Here is a 20115-nt window from a genome sequence, read left to right as displayed (position 1 = left end):
GGCTCTCTGCTCAGCAGGGAGCCTGCTTCCCTCTCTCTCTCTGCCTGCCTCTCCGTCTATTTGTGGTTTCTCTCTGTCAAATAAATAAATAAAATCTTAAAAAAAAAAAGTCTCTTGTGTCCTCAGAAACAAAGCTTTTCCACTTTCCTGTCTTTCCCCACACCGGACCCAACTGAGCCCTGTCCTCAAGCCTTGCCACACCCACTGGCAGAGTGTTCAGGGTATGAAACGAAGACCCTCAGAGGCGGCCCAGGGGCGCCATGTCAGGTTGCTCTGTTTGGAACCCTGAGCCACAATTAAGGTCGTGCTCTTTTGGACAGAGCCTCCCTCATTCAACTGCCAGGGAGAGATTTCTCCTAACATCCAACTCTAAGATGTGCCTGGTAAGGAGAGCGGAACTCAGCAGAAGAAAACTGGACGTGAGGCTGCTGGGGAACAGGGTGTGTCCGCAGAGGCCTCATGTGGGCGCCCCCTCGGACAGGCTGGGCAGCACGAGGACATAGGAAGGAGGCAGAGGGGAGGAGTCAGAGAAAACCTGCAGTGGTTTCTGATGTGATATGTGAGATGCCCACTCAACTTCCTGTCACCACTTCCTCTCACTAGCACCTGGAAGAGTTGGGCCGCGCCAGGTACAGACGCAGAGCAGAGACCACTTCCTCTGCCAACACATGGATCTTTTATCTCGAGAGTGCCACACGGCACCTGTAAGCCAGCCTTCCGGCCTCACGCAACAACACACCGTAAAGGAAAAGAACCTCTCCCCAGCCCCTCCTCAGTTACTCCAACCCAAACAACAACCAAGTCAGTTTAGTGGTAGGAATTTATATATATATATTTTTTGCCTTTGTTCAGAATACATGAAATCGGTAAATATGTCACATGCGTTGGGTGGAAGTACAACAGTTATTATTCTATACAAGTATGAGGTTGGGGGTAGGAAAAAAGACAGAAGTGATGACAGACACACAGTGGAAACCCCACATCGCCTCATGGCAAACCAAGGAAGAAGGGGATGTGGGAAGCTCGGCTTCATTTGACTGCAAAGTCCCAGGGTTTGGTTGCATATTTGCTCATGCACATGGGTGGTGGGAGGGAAGAGGGACAGCAAAGACACAGAAGAGGGTACAGGGTGGGGTGAGAAAGAAAGGAGAAGGCCAAACATCCCCAAAAGAACAAAGCCAACTACATCTGGTGAGCCTCAGAGGGACAGAAACCCAGGAAAGAATTCCTGTGACAGGGCTGGGTGGGCCAAGAGGGCGAATTTGCTCCAGGCTCGGGACACATCGAGGACAGTGGCAGTTCTTCTCCAGCGGTGACCCCCTGCATTAGGCAAGGAGGAGCCCAGAGGAGATTGGAGACCTTCGAGGGGGGCCGTTGGGAGGGTACACTGACTGCTTTCTTCCAGCTCTTCAGTCCTGCCCTGAGGCAGGACGAAGGGAATGTGGGAAACAGGGGCAAAAGGAGAGGAAGGATGGTTTTGTGCAATGAAATGCTGCTGCATGGAAAGGAAGCACCCAGACCCAGCCCGGCCTGGCCTGGCCTGGCCTCAGCCTCTTCCTGCTTGTGGGCTGGAGGACGGGAGGAATAAGGGGTCATGGGTGTTCCCCCTTGCTGCTCCCAGCCTTCCTCCTTCCTTCACGCCTGGGTCTGTCCCACTCCACAAGCTATCCTGAAGCCCAGCCGTGGCCTCCCACCCTCAGGTTCCACTGTCTCCCCCCATAAACCATGCAGAGAGGAAAGGGAAGGAGGCAAACTGGAATTCAGAAGGGTACAGGTGGTTCAGAAGGGGAACACAGCACAGGAAGAACAGACAGGTGGCTCTAGAAGAGAGGGCCCATAATGGCACAGCAGTGCTCATGCGCACCTGTCCACAGACGGTCCCCGCTCCCACCCAAGACCGGTTGGTTGGGGGCGTATACTGGACTTCTCAGAATACTCAGAAATCTGCCAGCTTCAGGAAAGACCTCCAGCCTCATCCTATCTTTGGTAAGTAAATGGGAAGGGTGTAGAGGAAAGCAGTCCTGGAGAGCCCAGGTATCCTCATTTCTAACACCTCACGCTTTATCAAGGGGAAGGGAGAAGTGGGACCCTCCCCAATGAGCTGGCAACAAGTGGCTTCTTCCAAGCTTGTTATTTTCACATTAGGCCCTTGACTTGTTGTCTCTCTATAATTAATACTTGTTCTCTCCAACAACTAAAACTAACTCAGAATCCCCAGCTTTGGCTCTATGAAACTATTTGGTGCTCTCATAAATGATACAGAATCCTGCAGAAAATGTGGACGAGAGACAACCCCTTGTAGTTATGAGCTTAGAGGGCTGCTTCTAGGATGGGAATAAAGCTGGTCCTTTTGCAATTAAGATGCCTTCTGTAGGTCTCCAGAAAACAAAGCAAAAGGCTGTACGATCCCTGATGACAGAAAGTCTCGGACAGATCAGAAATAACTACAAAAACAGATTTGACTTTCCAAAAGGGCACTACCCCAGAACCAAGTTGGACTTCGGGCCCACTCCAGGCTCCTTTTCAGGTCTGGCCTAAGAGCAGAGCCCCTAGTGATCAGTGCAGTCCTGAGTGAGCTGCCCTTCTCCCTGCTGTTCTCAGCCCCCTCCCGCCAGTGACCTGGCCTTTCCTGGTGACACCATGGGCACCAACACCCTTCTCCTTCCCCAATCTTAACAGCTTCTTGGGCATGTCACCTTGGCTACACCCCTTCCTCTTCTCTTGGCCTCCAATTCTTTTTGGCTTTGGGGGAACTTGAGAGCACATAAGAAGAGGGTAGGGAGGTGCCAGCTGTGGCTCTTCAGGGAGTTACTTCGAGACTGTGCCACGAGCAGCAGTTCTAGTGTTGAGGGACACAGTGCAAATGAGAGCAACAGAAAAGGAGGAATGGGCGATGGAGAAGCCAGGACAGGGTGGAGGAAGGTAGATGGGGACGTTCGCTGAGAGAGCAAACAGAGGGAGAGGGATGTGAGTTTGGATGGCAATGGAGAACAGGGAGGGGTGGCACATTCTCAAGTAAAAAAGTAGACTGGACACAGGAATCAGGAAGTCCCAGATGGAAAAGAAAAAGAGACAGGAGAAAACAAGAGGGCAAATTACATCAAGTTACTAGACATTCAGGCCTTTCAGTCGCAGGTGTCCCAATCCCGTGGTCTCCCTCTGACCCAAGCCAGTGAAAAACAGCACAGCCCCACTTCCTCAGGATAGGAAGGACCATCTTCCCATGAGATCTTGCAGAGGGAAGGCTTGTCCATCAAGGAAGTCCCTTGTCTTTGCCCTTCCTCCCTCCCAAACCAGGTGACGATCCCACAGCAGCGATCTCCATACCTCAGTGAGAGCAGCCCCACTCCCCAGGCAGGCAGGCAGGGCTGGGAGAAGACTCCAGGACCTTCCCACCTCTTCACCCCACCAGCAATCTCAGCGATACTTACTTACAATAACTACCACGATGATGGCACAGATAGCTCCCAGCATGATCATCATCTGAGGAAACATTGACATAAAAATGGGTCCTTGGATTTGGGGAAGAGGAAAGAGGATGTTCCCACTAGAGACGTGGGAAAAGAACTTCATCCTGGGGACGGTGGAAGAAACCACTCATCCCCCAGGAAATAGGCGGGCCCAACCCTCCAGTTCCCCATGAGACAACCACCCCTGCACCACAGCTGAGGCTTCCCAGAAACATCCGAGCGTCTATGGCTCACTCCATCTCACTTAGCTCCTTTTGCCTGAAGCTTTGGATCTCAGATACTGGATCTTTAGTCAGTTGGTTCATTTTCCATTGTGAAGTATTCACCTTATTCCTAAAAGCTGCAGGTATTTAAATATAGACCTATCCTAGCCATCGAGTTAATGTTGGCTGTGTGTGGGGAAGGATGAGGCAAGATTTTCCCAGGCGTCTTTGAGGGAAAAGCAGCCCAACTGACCACTTCCCAACTCCTCAGGGTATGGCTGGCACCCAGTTAGTGGTTCTGAGCGCTCTAGCCTACCCTGGTGGCCAATTCTGGGTACTGCATCTCAAGGAGGCTTTCGGATTTCCTCCCCTCAAGGTTCCTCAGTGCCACAGGAGGTGAGGAAGGTAGAACTTGAGCGTTTTCTTTTCTTCCAGGAGTTGAGGCCCAGGAAGAGAAGGCAGAGAGGACAAGAAAGCTCACCTTGCAGTCTTTCCACCAATACTTCCTCTTTAGCTTGGCAGCACTGGTCTCAAACCGTGACGCTCCCACTTGCAAGGCGTCAGCTCGGTCATCTAACTGTGACAGTATCTCATCTCTCTTCAGGACCTTGTCCACATTCACACGCATGATGTCCACCACCTGAAGGGGTGCAGAAACAAAGCTAGTAAGCTTCCCTGCTAGAGACGGGTGAAAAACAACAGAATCTCAAGTCTGGTTCTGTGTAACTCAGGGATGACTTGCTTCCAAGAGCTTTTAGGCACCCCTTTATTAAAAAAAAAAAAAAAAAGGTTCTAAACTTCCATCATCTGGAAACTCTCAGAGAAAAAGCTTTCCACTTACTTCCTCCACTTGTGCCTGGGTTTGCTGTAGTCGTCTGTTACTGGTCGTATTAGGAGGAGGGCCAGGGGGGCCCCCTCCTGGGGCAGTCCCTTCTGCCCCTTCAGTGGGAGGCTGAGCTGGAGCAGACCTGTGGAGGGGAAGGGGACCGAGTACACAAAGTAACTGAGACAAGAAAGGAATCACATGCTTTCTGGCCCTATATGACAAACGCTATGGTGATGAGGCTCCATGCAACCAGAAGGGATTCTAACTTCTTGGCAACACCAAGGAGGGAGATGCAGCATAGAGGAAGAAGCAAAAGATGAAAGATCCTGTAACAACATTTAGGAGGGGTTCAGGGACATTCAGGGTGGCATCAAGAGATCTTCTTTGGGGCTATCCATTCCCTAAATTCAAACATCCTCTGGCACAATGGCTAAAGGGGAAAAGGTGCCAGCCTTGAACTAAATGGCACTTCCCTGACTGTCAGAAAGAAGCCTTTTGGGGCCCCTGGGTGGCTCAGTCATTGAGTGTCTTCCTTCGGCTCAGGTCATGATCCCAGGGTCCTAGGATTGAGCCCCTCATCAGGCTTCCGGCTCTGCAGGAAGCCTCCTTCTCCCTCTCTGACTCCCCCTGCTTGTATTCCCTCTCTCACTGTGTCTCTCTCTGTCAAATAAATACATAAAATCTTAAAAAAAAAAAAAAAGGGAAAAAAGAAGCCTTTCACATGAAGTCAAGCTGGAAAATTCCTATTCAGGTTAAGAGAAATTCATACAAAAAAACTAACACTTACGGACCAAACAGCTCTTTTATGCAAACCCTAAAGAACACAAACAAGTTGACAGACTCTGCTTAGGGGAATTGAGCTGTTGTTTCACACAATGATTAGTATATAGGAGCAGCTGTAAGGAAATCTTGGAGAATCACCAAAGGCAAGGCTTCTGTAGGTAGATTTAAGTCAGGACTGTTCACTTGCTTTGTTTTTGGCAGAGAAGATGGGTGTTTCACTTAGATAAACCTGGGGTGCCAGGCAATTGTCTTAGTTATGAAACTGTTCCAAGAGCACAGACAGGAATCAAGAATATGGGTAATGGTCTTTGACATACATGCATCACAGAGCGTGTCCCTTCCTTTTCTAGATTTGTCATCAAGTCTCAGGAAGCTCCCCTAGTTCTTTATGTCCCAAAGAGAAATCTTGGTTTACACTACTACACAGATTCTTTCTTTCCCTTAGCCTTAGAAGGAATGAATCTAGTGGAGGTCTTCAAGATAAAATCCTTTCCATGTCCCAACACATGGGGACTAAATTCACCTTCTGAAGAATTCCCAGAAATCTAACCTAAGGCATGAGATTTTTCTCTCCCAAGAAAGAATACACCAACAGAGGGAGAGCTCTCAAACTTGATGGAGAATAGAATCTCACAAAACATACCTCACAGGAGCAGTCCAAGAGTAAATGCATTAAGAATTAAATCATCACAAAAAGGAAATGCCTTGACTACTCACAACAGAACTGATACCCAGAAAATTCTTCCTAAGTGATTTTTTTTTTTTTTTGGACTAAAAAGATAGAGAATAACTCTTCACAGAGGCTTTACTAGCAGACTATACCCAACTCAACCCCATTAAAGAAATCACTTTCTCATCTCCCTCTAAAGCACAAAGAAAGAAAAAAGATACAAAGTCATGGAAGGCAGAAGACTCTTGTGTTACTACCGAGCTAAGCAATCTAGTTCTCTGAAAAGTGGAAAACTCAGTGAGTAGGTAGCAGACAGTATTTGGTCTTGGAAGCAGTCCAGGATGGTCGCACCAATGACAATTTTAAGGTCAGAGACCTCGTGATGCCTTGCTTGTCACCATGCTTTCCCCATTTCCTTCAGTTCATCCCACATGTGTTGGGAACCAGTACATCCCCCTCCTCCCCAGTGTGTGGGAGGAAAAAATGGAATTTTAGGGCTTGGCCAAAAGGCACAGAAAATCACATACAGTTAAAACCGCAGAAATCAGAACTGAGCTACACTGGGAGGCCTGGGTATCTCAGTCGGTAGAGCATCAGACTTTTATCTGAGGGTCCAGGGTTCAAGTCCGGTTCAGGCGGTAATCAGTACTTTGGGGTGACTGGGTGGCTCAGTGGGTTAAAGCCTCTGCCTTCAACTCAGGTCATGGTCCCAGGGTCCTGGGATCGAGCCCTACATCGGGCTCTCTGCTGAGCAGAGAGCCTGCTTCTCCCTCTCTGCCTGCCTCTCTGCTTACTTGTGATCTCTGTCAGTCAAACAAATAAATAAAATCTTCAAAAAAGAATGCAGAAATCAAATAGAGAAAAAGCGAAATGGTTATAAAGCATTTGAAGGGACGATTTCACTTACTATTTGTTGGGAGTTGGGAACACTCAGCAATAAAACATCCAGGGGTAGTCATAACTCATACGTCACATTAGTAAATCTTTTCCCCTTTTTGTCACTAAGAGAAGCAACACAAATATATCTAAGACAAGCCAGGACTCCAGACAATAATAAGAAAGAAAAGTCTCTATTAAATATATGGTGGTCCTGAGAGGGATATACTTCATTCGTCTTGCCACAGTTCTCCCTCAGGATCTTGAGACGCCGGTTGTGTTGAAGATGGTCAGACACTAAATTGAATTGTTGGAGGAAGTGAGGGATCCTCAGTTTTATTTCTCTTCCAACTTGGCCTGGTCCGGATGAAGGGAAAACACCTCCCATACAGGTGGCCTTGAGATGAATGGCTGCTTAGAACCACATGCCACGGCCCCCTGGGTCTTTCTGAGCTGCTCACCTGGCACCAAAGAACTGTCGGATAAGTTTCTGGATCTTTGCTCACTGCTAAGAGGGGGTGGGCGAGTAGGGTAACACGGCACAGATGGGTCGAGGGGCATACATAAATCCGGAGATCGCAGAGCAACTCAAGTTACTAACTGGCGGGTGCACTCTTTACTGTTTCCAGAAGCCTTAAGTACAGATTCGATCAGACAACAAGAAAGGATCTTGAACCCCCTCCCCAATGTCTCTCCATGCCCCACCTTCGTCCGGTCCCGGGCTTCACCGTTACCGAGACTTGAACGGGGCGCCCCGCAAGCCAGAGGAGAGAGTGCCATGAAAGTGGGACCCCCGCGCCCCTACCCGCCCCCGTGGGGTGCTGGCTGTGGCTATTGCAGGAATGGGGTGCTGCCCTTCCTCCCCAGGGGCGGCCAGGTCTGGGGGCGGCGCGCGGTGGTGGTTCCCCGCGTCGCAGCAGCTGCTGCAATGCGCCATTTTCCGTCCCGCAGAGTCCGGTCTGGGGGTGGGAGTTAGCAAGGAGGTGTCGAGCCCCCCACACCAGGGGCAACTCACATTTCTGTGGCTGTTGAGGGATCCATCTTGTCTCCTGAGGCTGCGGCCAGATACCTGGGCGGGGAAACGCTGCGGCTGAAGTCTATGGAGTAGCCAAACTCCACCTCCACCTACACACCACAGCTCCAGTTGCGGTACAACTTACCGCAGCTACCCCGCGGGTCCCACACTTTATTAGCGTCGGCCACGCCTCCCAGTAACATTGACAACCCCGCGGCCCAATCAACGCGCAGGACAGGCGTCAGTCCAGAAGCCAAGCCCGACTACGGCCGAATCCCCCCAGCCCCAGCAAGTTGGCCAATCCCAGCTCTCCTCTCACAGCCCGACTCCGGGAAGGAGCGGTGGCCGAGGGGATCGTTCACTGACCACTACGACTATAGTTTTGCTTACCAGTCTAAGGGCTGAGTGGAAACAGGCTCCTGCTCTCTGGAGGGGCGGTGCCAACAGTTTGATTTAAGGCCCTTGGGCCCCTGCCAGCCAATCGCGGAGCAGTTCCTAAAGTCCGCCCACGGCCCCTAGCTCCAGCCAATCACAGCCGCGGGCGGGCCCCAGCGCGCTGTTGCCCAGACTTGAGAGCGCTCGGTAAGAAGGCGGTAGGTACCGCGGGGCGCGCAGACCCTACCTTCCCACCCCCTCACAAACAGCTCTGAGGTGTAGAATTCAAGGAGGCAGAGTCGCGGGTCACGTCACCCAGTTCCCCGCGCGGAGACTTCATTCATCTTTTTCCTTCAGCATAGCCAGCAAGCGCCTCACGCGGTGTCTCCTAAAACGAACAACCGGTGCACGCCCTCTCCCCCTCTCCCTCCCACGCAGGTCTCCACATCAACTCGGTTGCCCAAACCACCTGGAAACCACCCTAGATTTCCTTACCCGTTCACCGAGGTGAGTCGATTTTTCATTCTTAGGATTCGCTCCCCTCGTATCACCGTCCTGCTCTCGCTTTATTTTTTTTTTACAAAGATTTTATTTGTCTGAGAGAGAGAGCGCGCGAGTGAGTGCGCACGTGCAGGGGGAGCAGCAGGCAGAGGCGGAGGGAGAAGCAGGCTCCCTGCCGAGCAAGGAGCCTTCTGGGATCACGACCTGAGCTGAAGGCAGCCACTTAACCGACTGAGCCACCCGGGCGTCCCCCTGCTCTCACTTTAGACCATTACCCTTGCCTGGACCCACTGAGTTGTAAAACTGAACCGTTATTGTAGCTCCCGCTAAGGATAAAAAAGGTGGCAAATGAACTGATGCCACGCTTTCTTATAACTTTGATTTTTTATTTTACATTTATTGAAAGTGTAGACTTCTATAGATACAGGTTTTTGTAATAGCTCACTCTAGTGCGTACATAAAAAGAAAATTTAAAAAGAGTAACATGGTAACAGTATTCCCAAAACTTCACATTCAGAGCCTTATGCCTATGATTCCTTTTTTTTTTTTTTTTTTTTTTTTTTAATACTCAGCCTTAGATGTCCATGATTGTTCACACAATGTAGTCCTCTGTGCATGCCATCAAGGGCTTTGGTGATGTAGCATTTCTTAAGAGTGTTCCTCTTCTGTCTCTAGAATTTTCTTCCAAGCCTCAGACACCCGTTTTGCACGTTTTGATTCTTCTGAGTAGGTTTGACAAATACAGTATGACTACTGTCTGGCTGATAGTTGTAATGAAACATCCCAATTTAGATGTTAAAGTATAAACAAAATGCCTCCTAGAATCAAGGAAATGTATCTTTCTGATTCTAGTCTTGCCCTCCCTCATATACATCTTCTAAGAAACCACCAGGAAGATCTATCCAAATGTCTCAATCCTTAAACTCTTAAACCCCACCCAGTCTCCCTTGAAGGAGCTCCTGGGTGGCTCAGTGGGTTAAGCTTCTGCCTTTGGCTCAGGTGGTCAGCTCAGGGTCCTGGGATGGAGCCCCACATCCTCTGCACAGCAGGGAGCCTGCTTCCGCTTCCTCCTCTCTCTCTGCCTGCCTCTTTGCCTACTTGTGATCTCTCTCTCTCTCTGTCGAATAAAAAAATAAAATCTTAAAAAAAATCTCCCTTGGAAAAAACCAATAGAAAAAAATCAGTGAATTTTTTAAAAATTAAGATTTTATTTAAAGATTTTTATTTATTTATTTATCAGGGCATGTGGGTGGCTCAGTGGGTTAAAGCCTCTGCCTTCGGCTCAGGTCATGATCCCAGGGTCCTGGGATCGAGCCCCACATCAGGCTCTCTTCTATGCAGGGAGCCTGCTTCCATTCCTCTCTCCCTCTCTCTGCCTGCCTCTCCACCTACTTGTGATCTCTGTCTGTCAAATAAATAAATCTTAAAAAAAACAAAAGATTTTTATTTATTTATTTATTTGGCAGGGTGATACAGAGCACAAGTACGCAGAGAGGCAGGCAGAGGGAGAGGAAGAAGCAGACTCTCTGCAGAGCGGGGAGCCCAATGTGGGGCTTGATCTCAGGACTCTGGGATCATGACCCGAGCTGAAGGCAGACCCTTAACCAATTGAGCCACCCAGGTGCCCCGAAATTAAGATGTTTTTAAACTTATGTGTAGATTCACATAAGGTGGCCTCCCATCTCCCTTCACCTAGTTCCCCACAGTGGTAACAGTACAGTATTTATTATTTTTTTTTAAAGATTTTATTTATTTATTTGACAGAGAGAAATCACAAATAGATGGATAGGCAGGCAGAGAGAGAGAGAGGGAAGCAGGCTCCCTGCCGAGCAGAGAGCCCGATGCGGGACTCGATCCTAGGACCCTGAGATCATGACCTGAGCCGAAGGCAGCAGCTTAACCCACTGAGCCACCCAGGCGCCCCAACAGTACAGTATTTAAACCGGGAAATTAACATTGGTACAATCCACAGAGTTTATTCATATTTCACCAGTCTTACTTACACACATTCGTGTGTGTTTTTATGTAATATGTGTGTAGATTCCTGTAACCACCACCACAGTCACCATATAGAACTATGACATTACTATCAGGCTCCCTTGTGCTATACTTTTATAGCCATATCTAACCCTTATCAGCCACTAATTTGTTCTCCATCTTTATAACTTTATTTCAAGAATTTACATAAATGGGATCATACAGTATGAGACCTTTTAAGATTGGCTTTTTTCCTATTTTTGCCTATGGATGTCTAATTGCTCCAGGACCACTTGTTGAAAAAGCACCTCTTCCTCCATGATGCCCTTGAAGTCCATCCAACTTATCAATAGTTTTCTTGCTGAGTAGTATTCTGTGGAATGAGTATGCCATAATTTAATTATCTACCTCACTAAAGGACAAGTGCAATTATTGGGTAGGAAAGTAATCACGTTTAGTTTTAGAAGAATCTGCCAAACTGCTTTCCACAGTCACTTTGCCAATTACCAGCAATGTTTCCCCACATTTTCACCAACATTTGGTGTTGTCAATAGTTTCTTTATTCTTGCCATTTTGATAGGTCTGTAGTGATATATCATTGTAGTTTTAATTCTCATTCCTCTAGTGGATGATGATGTTGCACATGTTTTAATGTGTTTTTTGCCATCCATTTATCCTCTTTGGTGAAGGGTCTGTTCATACCTTTTGCCCATTTTCTAATTGGGCTGCCCCCTCCCTTTTTTTTTTTTTTTTTTTATAACTATTGAGTTTTTAGAACTTCTTTATGTATTCTAGATAAAGTACTTTGTCTGATAAGTGCTTTCTCCAGGTCTGTCATTTGTCTTTTTATCCTCTTAAAGGGATCTTTTCATAGAGCAAAGGTTTTTGGTTCTGTTAGGATCCAATTTATTAATTTCTCCTTCTATGGATTATACTTTTTTTTTTTTTTTTTTTTTTTTTTTTTTTTTTTTTAAAGATTTTTATTCATTTATTTGAGAGAGAGACAGTGAGAGAGAGCATGAGTGAGGAGAAGGTCAGAGGGAGAAGCAGACTCCCCATGGAGCTGGGAGCCTGATGCGGGACTCGATCCCGGGACTCCGGGATCATGACCTGAGCCGAAGGCAGTCGTCCAACCAACTGAGCCACCCAGGCGTCCCTGGATTATACTTTTGATGTAAAGTCTAAGAAGCTTTGCCTAGCCCTAGACCCTGATGATTTTTTTCTTATTTTATTTTCTATAAGTTGTATATTTCTATGTTTCACATGTAAGTCTGTGATCTATTTTGAGTTCATTGTTGTATAAGGTGTAAAGTTTAGGTTAGGGTTCATTTTATTGTCTATGGATGTCCACCTGGTCCAGGACGATTTATTGAGAAAGCAAACCTTTCTCCATTGAATTGCTTTTGCACCTTTGTCAAAAACCAGTTTGGCAACAAAACCTAACAGCACACCTAAAGGAGCTGGAAAAGGAACAAAAAAGCACTTATCAAACTCAACACCCCCAAAATAAATAATCCAGTTAAGAAATAGGCCAAAGACATGAACAGACATCTTTCCAAAGAAGACATATAAATGGCTAACAGATGCATGAAAAAATGCTCAACATCATTCATTATCAAGGAAATACAAATCAAAACCACAATGAGATACCACCTCACAATGATCAGAATAGCTAAAATTAACCACTTCGGAAAAAAACACAGACGTTGGGGAAGATGCAGAGAAAGGGGAAACCTCTGAAACCACTGTTGGGAATGCAAACTGGTGTAGCCTCTCTGGAAAACAGTATAGAGGTTCCTCAAGAAGTTAAAATAGAACTATCCTATGACCCAGCAAATGCACTACTAAGTATCCAAAGGATACAAAAATACTGATTCAAAGGGGCATGTGCACCACAATGTTTACAGCACTGCTATCAATAAGAACCAGATTATGGAAAGAGCCCAAATGATGATGTCCATCAACTGATGAATGGATAAATAAGTGGTGATACACACACACACACACACACACACACACACACACACACAGGAATATTACTCAGCCAGCAAAAAGAATGAAATCCTGCTGTTTGCAACAATGTGGATGGAACTAGAGTATATTATTTTATGTGAAATAAGTCAGAGAAAGAAAAATACCATTTGATTTCACTCATATGTGGAATCTAAGAAACAAAACAGAAGAACATAGGGGAAGAGAAGGAAAAATAAAATAAGACAAAAACAAAGGGAGGAAAACCGTAAGAGACTCTGAACTGTAGAGAACAAATTGAGGGTTGCTGGAAGGAAGGTGAGGGGGAATGGGCTAAATGGGTGATGAGCATTAAGGAATGCACTTGTTGGGCATCAGCTGCTTCTTTCAGCTCAGGTCACGATATCAGGGTCCAGGGATTGAGCCCCACATCAGGCTCCCTGCTCAATGGGAAGTCTGCTTCTCCCTTTCCCTCTGCCCCCACCCCTGGTTCATGATCTCTCTCCTCTCCTTACTCTAATAAATAAATAAAATATTTTTTTTTAAATAAGAGGAGGGCATTTAGGATGAGCACTGAGTATTATATGTAAGTAATGAATCACTGAATTTTACTCCTGAAACCAATACTGCATTATATGTTAACCAACTTAAATTTAAATAAAAACTTGAGGGGAGCCTGGGTGGCTCAACGGGTTAAGTGTCTGCCTTCAGCTCAGGTCATGATCTCTGGGGGTCTGCAGTAGAGCCCTGCATCAGGCTCCATGCTCAGCTGGGAGTCTGTTTCTCTGTCTTCCTCTCCCTCAGTCCTTACCCCCCAACTCATGCTTGAAAATAAATAAATAAACTTTTTTCAATTTTTTTTTAAAGATTTTATTTATTTATTTGACAGAGAGATATCACAAGTAGGCAGAGAGGCAGGCAGAGAGAGAGGAAGGGAAGCAGGCTTCCTGCTGAGCAGAGAGCCCGATGGGGACTCGATCCCAGGACCCTGAGATCATGACCTGAGCCGAAGGCAGTGACTTAACCCACTGAGCCACCCAGGCGCCCAACTTTTTTCAATTTTTTAAAATAAATAGGGCGCCTGTGTGGGCTAAGCCTCTGCCTTCAGCTTAGGTCGTGATCTCGGTGTCCTAGGATCCAGCCACATAAGGCTCTCTGCTCAGCAGGGAGCCTGCTTCCCCCTTCTCTCTGCCTGCCTCTCTACTTGTGATCTCTCTCTCTCTCTGTCATATAAATAAAATCTTTAAAATTCTTTAAAATAAATAAAGACTTGGAAGAAAAACATAAAAAGGTATTATTATTATTTCCTTTTAAAAAATCAGTTTGGCATATTTGTGAAAGTCTAATTCTGGGTTCTCTGGGATCAGTGGATCAGATCCACTGATCTGTGTGTCTTTTTCCTTCTGCCAATAACACGCTGTCTTAATTACTATAGGTACATAGTAAGCCTTAACATCATATAGAATTATTGCTACCACTTTACTGTTCTTTTTCAGATTGTTTTAGCTATTCTAGATTTTTTGCCTCAAAAGGTTATTTTTTAAATGCTTTTATGAGCTGACAAGAAAATATAGATTGTGTGACCAAAAAGTAAGTTAAAGCTGGTACTCAGAGAGATAAGCTAAACACTGTAAGCTAGTTTTGCCTTATGGACTTTCCTCAAAAGTTGAATTTAGGTATGTTGATGGCCTCACTGAATGCCACTGTGGCAGAGGAGACAGAGCTCAGGGCTTTTCTAGGGTTAGAAATCTAACAGAAGTTCCCCACCATAAAGTCAGAACCCCTATATTGTCATGGAAGAGTGGATTTAAAGTATACTCACACCCACACTGCCTTAGGGGACGCTATAGAAAATTGCTTGTCTGGAACCTAGGTGCCTAGTGGAGATCTTTTACCTTTTTTTCTTTTAAGTACTAGCAAAGAATTTATAACGCCAAGCATCGCTTTTCTGCCAAATGTTTTGTTGATCCTAAAAACAAAATGGTAAGAATTTAAATTGGTTTTAGGTTAATAGTGCCACCAAGCACCAGGCGGGAAGCAATGCAATTCTCTCCAGATGAGCTCATCATCAATCCAGGCCCTGGGGAATTTCCACAGATACAGTTCCAAGAAATGTAAATGGTGATCAAAAATTGCAAACAAATAAGGAACAAGGTTCTAAGAGCAAGAGCCAGCAGAGATAGAAATAGGAAATAAGAAAGAGTTGGAAAATCAAGCCAAATTGTCCCATGTCTGACTAATAGGAGTTCAAAAAAAGAGAAAACAGGATATGAGATAAAATGAGAAAACAGGATTATAAGAGAAATACAAGAAAATTTTCCTGAATTGAACAAATCCTTCTGGATTGAATAATGTGCTGTGTGCCCAACACAAAGTAAATAGAAGCACATCAAGACACATTTTTATGAAATCAGAATGTTAGGGAAAAAGAGAAGATCCTAAAAGAATTCAAAAAAGGGTGGAAAAAGGAATAGGAATCAAAATGGCATCTCAATAAAGTATTAGAAGACAGAAGACAATGTGGCAGTGCCTTTAAAATTCTGAAGAAAAATTATCATTAATCTAGAATTCCATACCAACCAAACTATCAATATAGGATAATATAAAAATAAAATAAATAAATATCAAAAAGTAGAATACAGATTTCTTTCAGCATCAAACCCTTACCTCTCTTTTCAAGGAGGTTACTAGACGATGTGCTTTGGCAAACAAGAAAGAGAAAGGCCATAGATTTAGGGAATGGAATGCTGGATCCACACATAAAACAGATGAAAGAAAATCCTTGGAATGGTAGCTGTGCCACAGACCCAGAAACAACATGTCCTAAATAAGAGTATAGAAAAAACTGCAAGAAAGTCTCCAGAGAAAAAAACTGGTAAAGTATCTGACATATTAAATATTTGAAAAATAATATGAACAAGTATTTTTATAGGTCTGATGATACATATGGGAAAAAATTAGAGCTAGATACATAGAAAATTATATAAAAGAAAAAAAGGCAATTATTCAAGGAAAAATAAAAAGTTAAATAAGAAATAGAAGTTACTTCACATTTATGTCAATTGATTTTCAACAAGGGTGCCAAGACTATTTAATGGAGAAGGAATAATCTTTTCAACAAATGTTGCTGATACAACTGGATGTCAGCATGCAAAAGAATGAATTTGTATGCCTACCTCTCACCATACACAAACATTAAATCAAAATATATCAAAAACTTATGTTATGCCTGAGTTTTCACATCTGAGAGACCACCGAGGAGCCAACACCGATGTAATCACACGAGGGTTTATTTGACAAGCTTAAGCTTGGGCCCAAGTATACCCAACACAGTGGAGTAGGGACTTGGACCCTGAACCAGATTACAGCCAAAGTTTTTAAAGGCAGAGTAGGGGTGGACTCAGCGGTGGGTGAGGACAAAGGGGGTGTTCAGAAGGGCTGTCAGGGTAAAGAAGACTGTCAGGATATTGAGGCCTGGTTATTATCAAGCCAAGGCCATTTTTCCCTCTAATAAGACACTAACATGAAGACAGTTGGGAGTTTCCTGGTGGAATGTCACATTCCTTCTATCAAGCATCCTTGTTAGTGAGATTTAGGTTTAGAAGAAATTTAATTTTCTTTGTTGTAAATCTCTAGGACATTTGTAAACTGAGGGAGACTCCTGTCTTGCAGGATTGTGATCTCTGCAAGTTAACTATTTGTTCACACATACTACTGAGGGGAGGGGAGTGGGTGGAGAGGGGGTGCAAGGTGCCAGCTTTTGCTTTGTCAAGATGGCTGTACTTATGTCAGGGCTAGACTCGAGGTGGGTACAGTTTTGTTTTTCTTGGCCTCCGCAATTAAATGTAAGAGCTAAAACTATAAAAGTCTTAAAAGAAAATGTAGTTATATGTCTCAAAAGAAGATAAGAAAATGTTCAGTAAGCACAAGAAAAATGCTTTACATCATCACCCATCAGGGCAATGCAAATCAAAGCCAAAGTGAGATACTGCTTTATGCCCACCAGGATAACTATAGTGGAAAAAACAAACAAATAAACAAACAAAAACAGATAATACCAACTGTTGCCAAGCATGTGGAGAAATTAAACCCTTGTACACTGCAGGTAGAGAGGCAAAATAATGCAGCCAATTTGGGAAATAGTTGGCAATTCCTCAAACAGTTAAACAGAGTTACCATGTGACCCAGAAATTCCGCTTCTAGGTATATACATAAGAGAAATGAAAATGCCCACACAGGGGTGCCTGGGTGGCTCAGTGGGTTGAGCCTCTGCCTTTGGCTCATGTCATGATCTCAGGGTCCTGGGATCGAGCCCCACATCGGGCTCTCTGCTCAGTAGGGAGCCTGCTTCCCCCCCACCTGTCTCTCTCTGCCTTCCTCTCTGCCTACTTGTGATCTCTTGATCTCTCTCTGCCAAATAAATAAATAAAATCTTTTTTAAAAAATCTCCACACAAAACCAACCTTGTCATGAATGTTCATAGGTCACATTATTCAGAATAGCCAAAAAGTTAAACAACAACAACAAAAAAAATCCAAATGTCCACCCACTAATAAATGGATAAATATGGTATGGTATATCCATACAATGGAATGTTATTCAGCAATAAAAAGGAATGAAGTCCTGATACATTCTACAACATGAATGAACCTTGAAAGTACTATGCTAAGTTTAAAAAACCAGTCACAAAAGATTAAATAGGGTGTGATTCCATTTAGATGAAATATCCCAAATAGGCAAGAATCTATAGGGACAGAAAGTGGGTTAATGGCTGTCTAGAGCTGGGAGGGGAATTGAGGATAGCAACTGAGGAATATAGGGTTTCATTTTGGAGCAATGATGAAAATGTTCAAAGATTAAGTGCGATGATGGATGTATAACCCAGCAAATATACTAAAAGCCATTGAATTGGGAAAATTATATCTCAATAAAGATACAGAGTTTTTAAATAAGAAACACAAGTTATTCCACTGTACACTAAGTAGCAAGCAATATTGATGTGGTCCTGGTAATGTAGACCTACTGATTTAAGCCAAAATCCTGAGATAATTTTGATGAAGAGGAGTGGGGGTGGGGAGACCATAAGGAAGGAGGGGATTGAGAAGTGTAAATCTAGATTCCTGACAAGATAACTTATAGAGGCCACTGGCTTCCTCTTCCAAAATCCAATCTGGAAAATCTGCTGAAGCTATAAGGAATCATGAATTTCAAGAACTAACAACAAAAGCAAAAGAATGTGGTATGTATATTAGTAGATATATATATACCAGTGGGATATATATAGAGAGAGATATATATATCTCTCTATATATATATATCTAGGAGACTGAAGACTCTTGTTAGGAGTTGAATCGTGTCCTTCAAAATTTTTTAAGTTAAAGTCCCAGGGCACCTGGCTGGCTCTGTTTTTGGAGCATGTGACTCTCACTCTTGGAGTTATGAGTTTGAGCCCCACATTCAATGTAGAGATTACTTAAAAATAAAATCTTTTAAACAATTTTTTGTTGTTGTTGAAGTCCTAACCCTCAGTACCTCAGAATGTGATCTTATTTGGAACTAGGATTGTTGCGGATGTAATTATTAGAGATGAGGTCATATTGAAGTAGAGTGGGCCCTACTCTGGTATGACTAGTATCTTTATAAAATGGGGAAATCTGGAGACACACACACAGGGAGAATGTCATTTTAACATGAAGGCAGAGATCAAGCTCATACATTTACAAAACAAGGAACACCAAAGATTGCCCGCAAACCAGCAGAAGCTAGGAGAGAATCATGAAATAGATTTTTCCCTCATAGCCCTGAGAAGAACCAATCCTGCTGACATCTTGATCTCAGACTGCTAAGCCTCTAGAAGTATGAAACAGTAAATTACTGTTGTTTAAGCCACCAAAGTTGTAGTATTTTGTTATGGCTGCCCCAGAAAACTAGTATGTACAGCTATATTGAAGTACCTTATGTTATATACCCCAAATCAGCAACAAACATACATATATTGTACATGTATGTTACACATGATTGTGTAATAGGTGGTGAGAATATCAAAAGGTACTTGAGGGTGTGTAAAGTTTGACCTGTTAAAATAAACACTGATAAGTTTAAGAAACCAACAGGATGAAATAAATGTTTCTTAGAATATAAATCACCCTAAAGACAAAAATAGAACATTATTTTTCTGAGAGACCACATGATCTTTACTTATCCATCAAAAGATATTTCATTTTTTTAAATTTATTTTTCCTCTATCTCCCCTCCATAGCCATAGACATTATAAATTATTTGACAGGGGGCCTGTGTGGCTCAGTGGGTTGGGCCTCTGTCTTGGGTTCAGGTCTCCATCTCCTTATCTGGATGCTGGGATTGAACCCTGCCTCAGGCTTTCTGCTCAGCAGGGAGCCTGCTTGCCCCTCTCTCTGCCTGCCTCTCTGCCAGCTTGTTATCTCTCTGTCTCTGTCAAATAAATAAATAAAAGTCTTTTAAAAAATCAAATAAATTGTTTCATATAATTCTGTGTTTTTGCAAAATACGTTATTTTCTGTTCATGTACTTTTAATTACATACATGATGTTTTAAATCTTACTCTGTTTCTTTTTCTCACTTAGATTTAAGTGTTTTTTTTTTTAAGATTTTATTTATTTATTTGACAGAGAGAAATCACAAGTAGATGGAGAGGCAGGCAGAGAGAGAGGAAGGGAAGCAGGCTCCCTGCTGAGCAGAGAGCCCCATGTGGGACTCGATCCCAGGACCCTGAGATCACGACCTGAGCCGAAGGCAGCGGCTTAACCCACTGAGCCACCCAGGTGCCCCAAGTTTTAAAGATTCCTGTTTTAGACAACGAAAATAATATAATTTGTAAATGACCACAATTTGATCTCTTTTCTTTCAGTCCTCATATCCATTCTCTCTTTTCCATCCTCCCTCGATTCCTTCCTTCCTTCCTCCCTCACATCCTTCCTCATCACTCCCTCCCTCTCTTCCTTCCATGACACTGACTAGGACCTTCAGTACTAACTTAAAGTGCAGCAGTAATAGCAGGCATCCTTGTCTTGTTGCTGATTTTTTGGAGGGGGGGGTGGTGTGGGATGAGAGGGCAGAGGTAGAGGGAGAGAATCTTTTTTTTTTTTTTTTAAGATTTTATTTATTTATTTGACAGACAGAGATCACAAGTATGCAGAGAGGCAGGCAGAGAGAGAGGAGGAAGCAAGCTCTGTGCTGAGCAGAGAGCCTGAGGTGGGGCTCTATCCCAGGACCCTGAGATCATGACCTGAGCTAAAGACAGAATATTTAACCCACTGAGCCACCCAGGCGCCCAGAGGGAGAGAATCTTAAGCAGCCTCCGTGTCCAGCATGGAGGCTGAGATGAGCCTCTATCTCACGACCCTGAGATCATGACCTGAGCCAAAATCAAGAGTCAGACACTTAACCGCTAAGCCACCCAGGTGCCCCTT

The 20115-nt window shown here is 44.4% G+C and overlaps 1 protein-coding gene across 3 annotated transcripts in view; it reads right to left on the bottom strand.

The window, feature by feature from the left end:
* Nucleotides 1-8306, bottom strand: part of VAMP1 (vesicle associated membrane protein 1) — a 77518-nt gene extending 69212 nt beyond the window's left edge. The window contains exons 1-5 of one of the 3 annotated variants that reach the window (XM_032349027.1): nucleotides 8234-8306; nucleotides 7844-7897; nucleotides 4515-4641; nucleotides 4155-4313; nucleotides 3432-3483 (exon numbers count right to left, since the gene is read on the bottom strand). In XM_032349027.1, coding sequence (XP_032204918.1) covers nucleotides 3432-3483; nucleotides 4155-4313; nucleotides 4515-4641; nucleotides 7844-7869 — 364 coding nt within the window. In that variant the 5' untranslated portion in view covers nucleotides 7870-7897; nucleotides 8234-8306. The other 2 variants (XM_032349028.1, XM_032349029.1) reach the window with 2 other exon arrangements.
* Between the last annotated feature and the right edge of the window lie 11809 nt (nucleotides 8307-20115).

The sequence above is a fragment of the Mustela erminea genome, chromosome 6 (assembly GCF_009829155.1).
Source record: "Mustela erminea isolate mMusErm1 chromosome 6, mMusErm1.Pri, whole genome shotgun sequence".
In the NCBI taxonomy this organism is placed as follows: domain Eukaryota; kingdom Metazoa; phylum Chordata; class Mammalia; order Carnivora; family Mustelidae; genus Mustela; species Mustela erminea.
The sequence above is the reverse complement of the archived record's forward strand: the minus strand, read 5'-3'. Positions and strand labels throughout refer to the sequence as shown.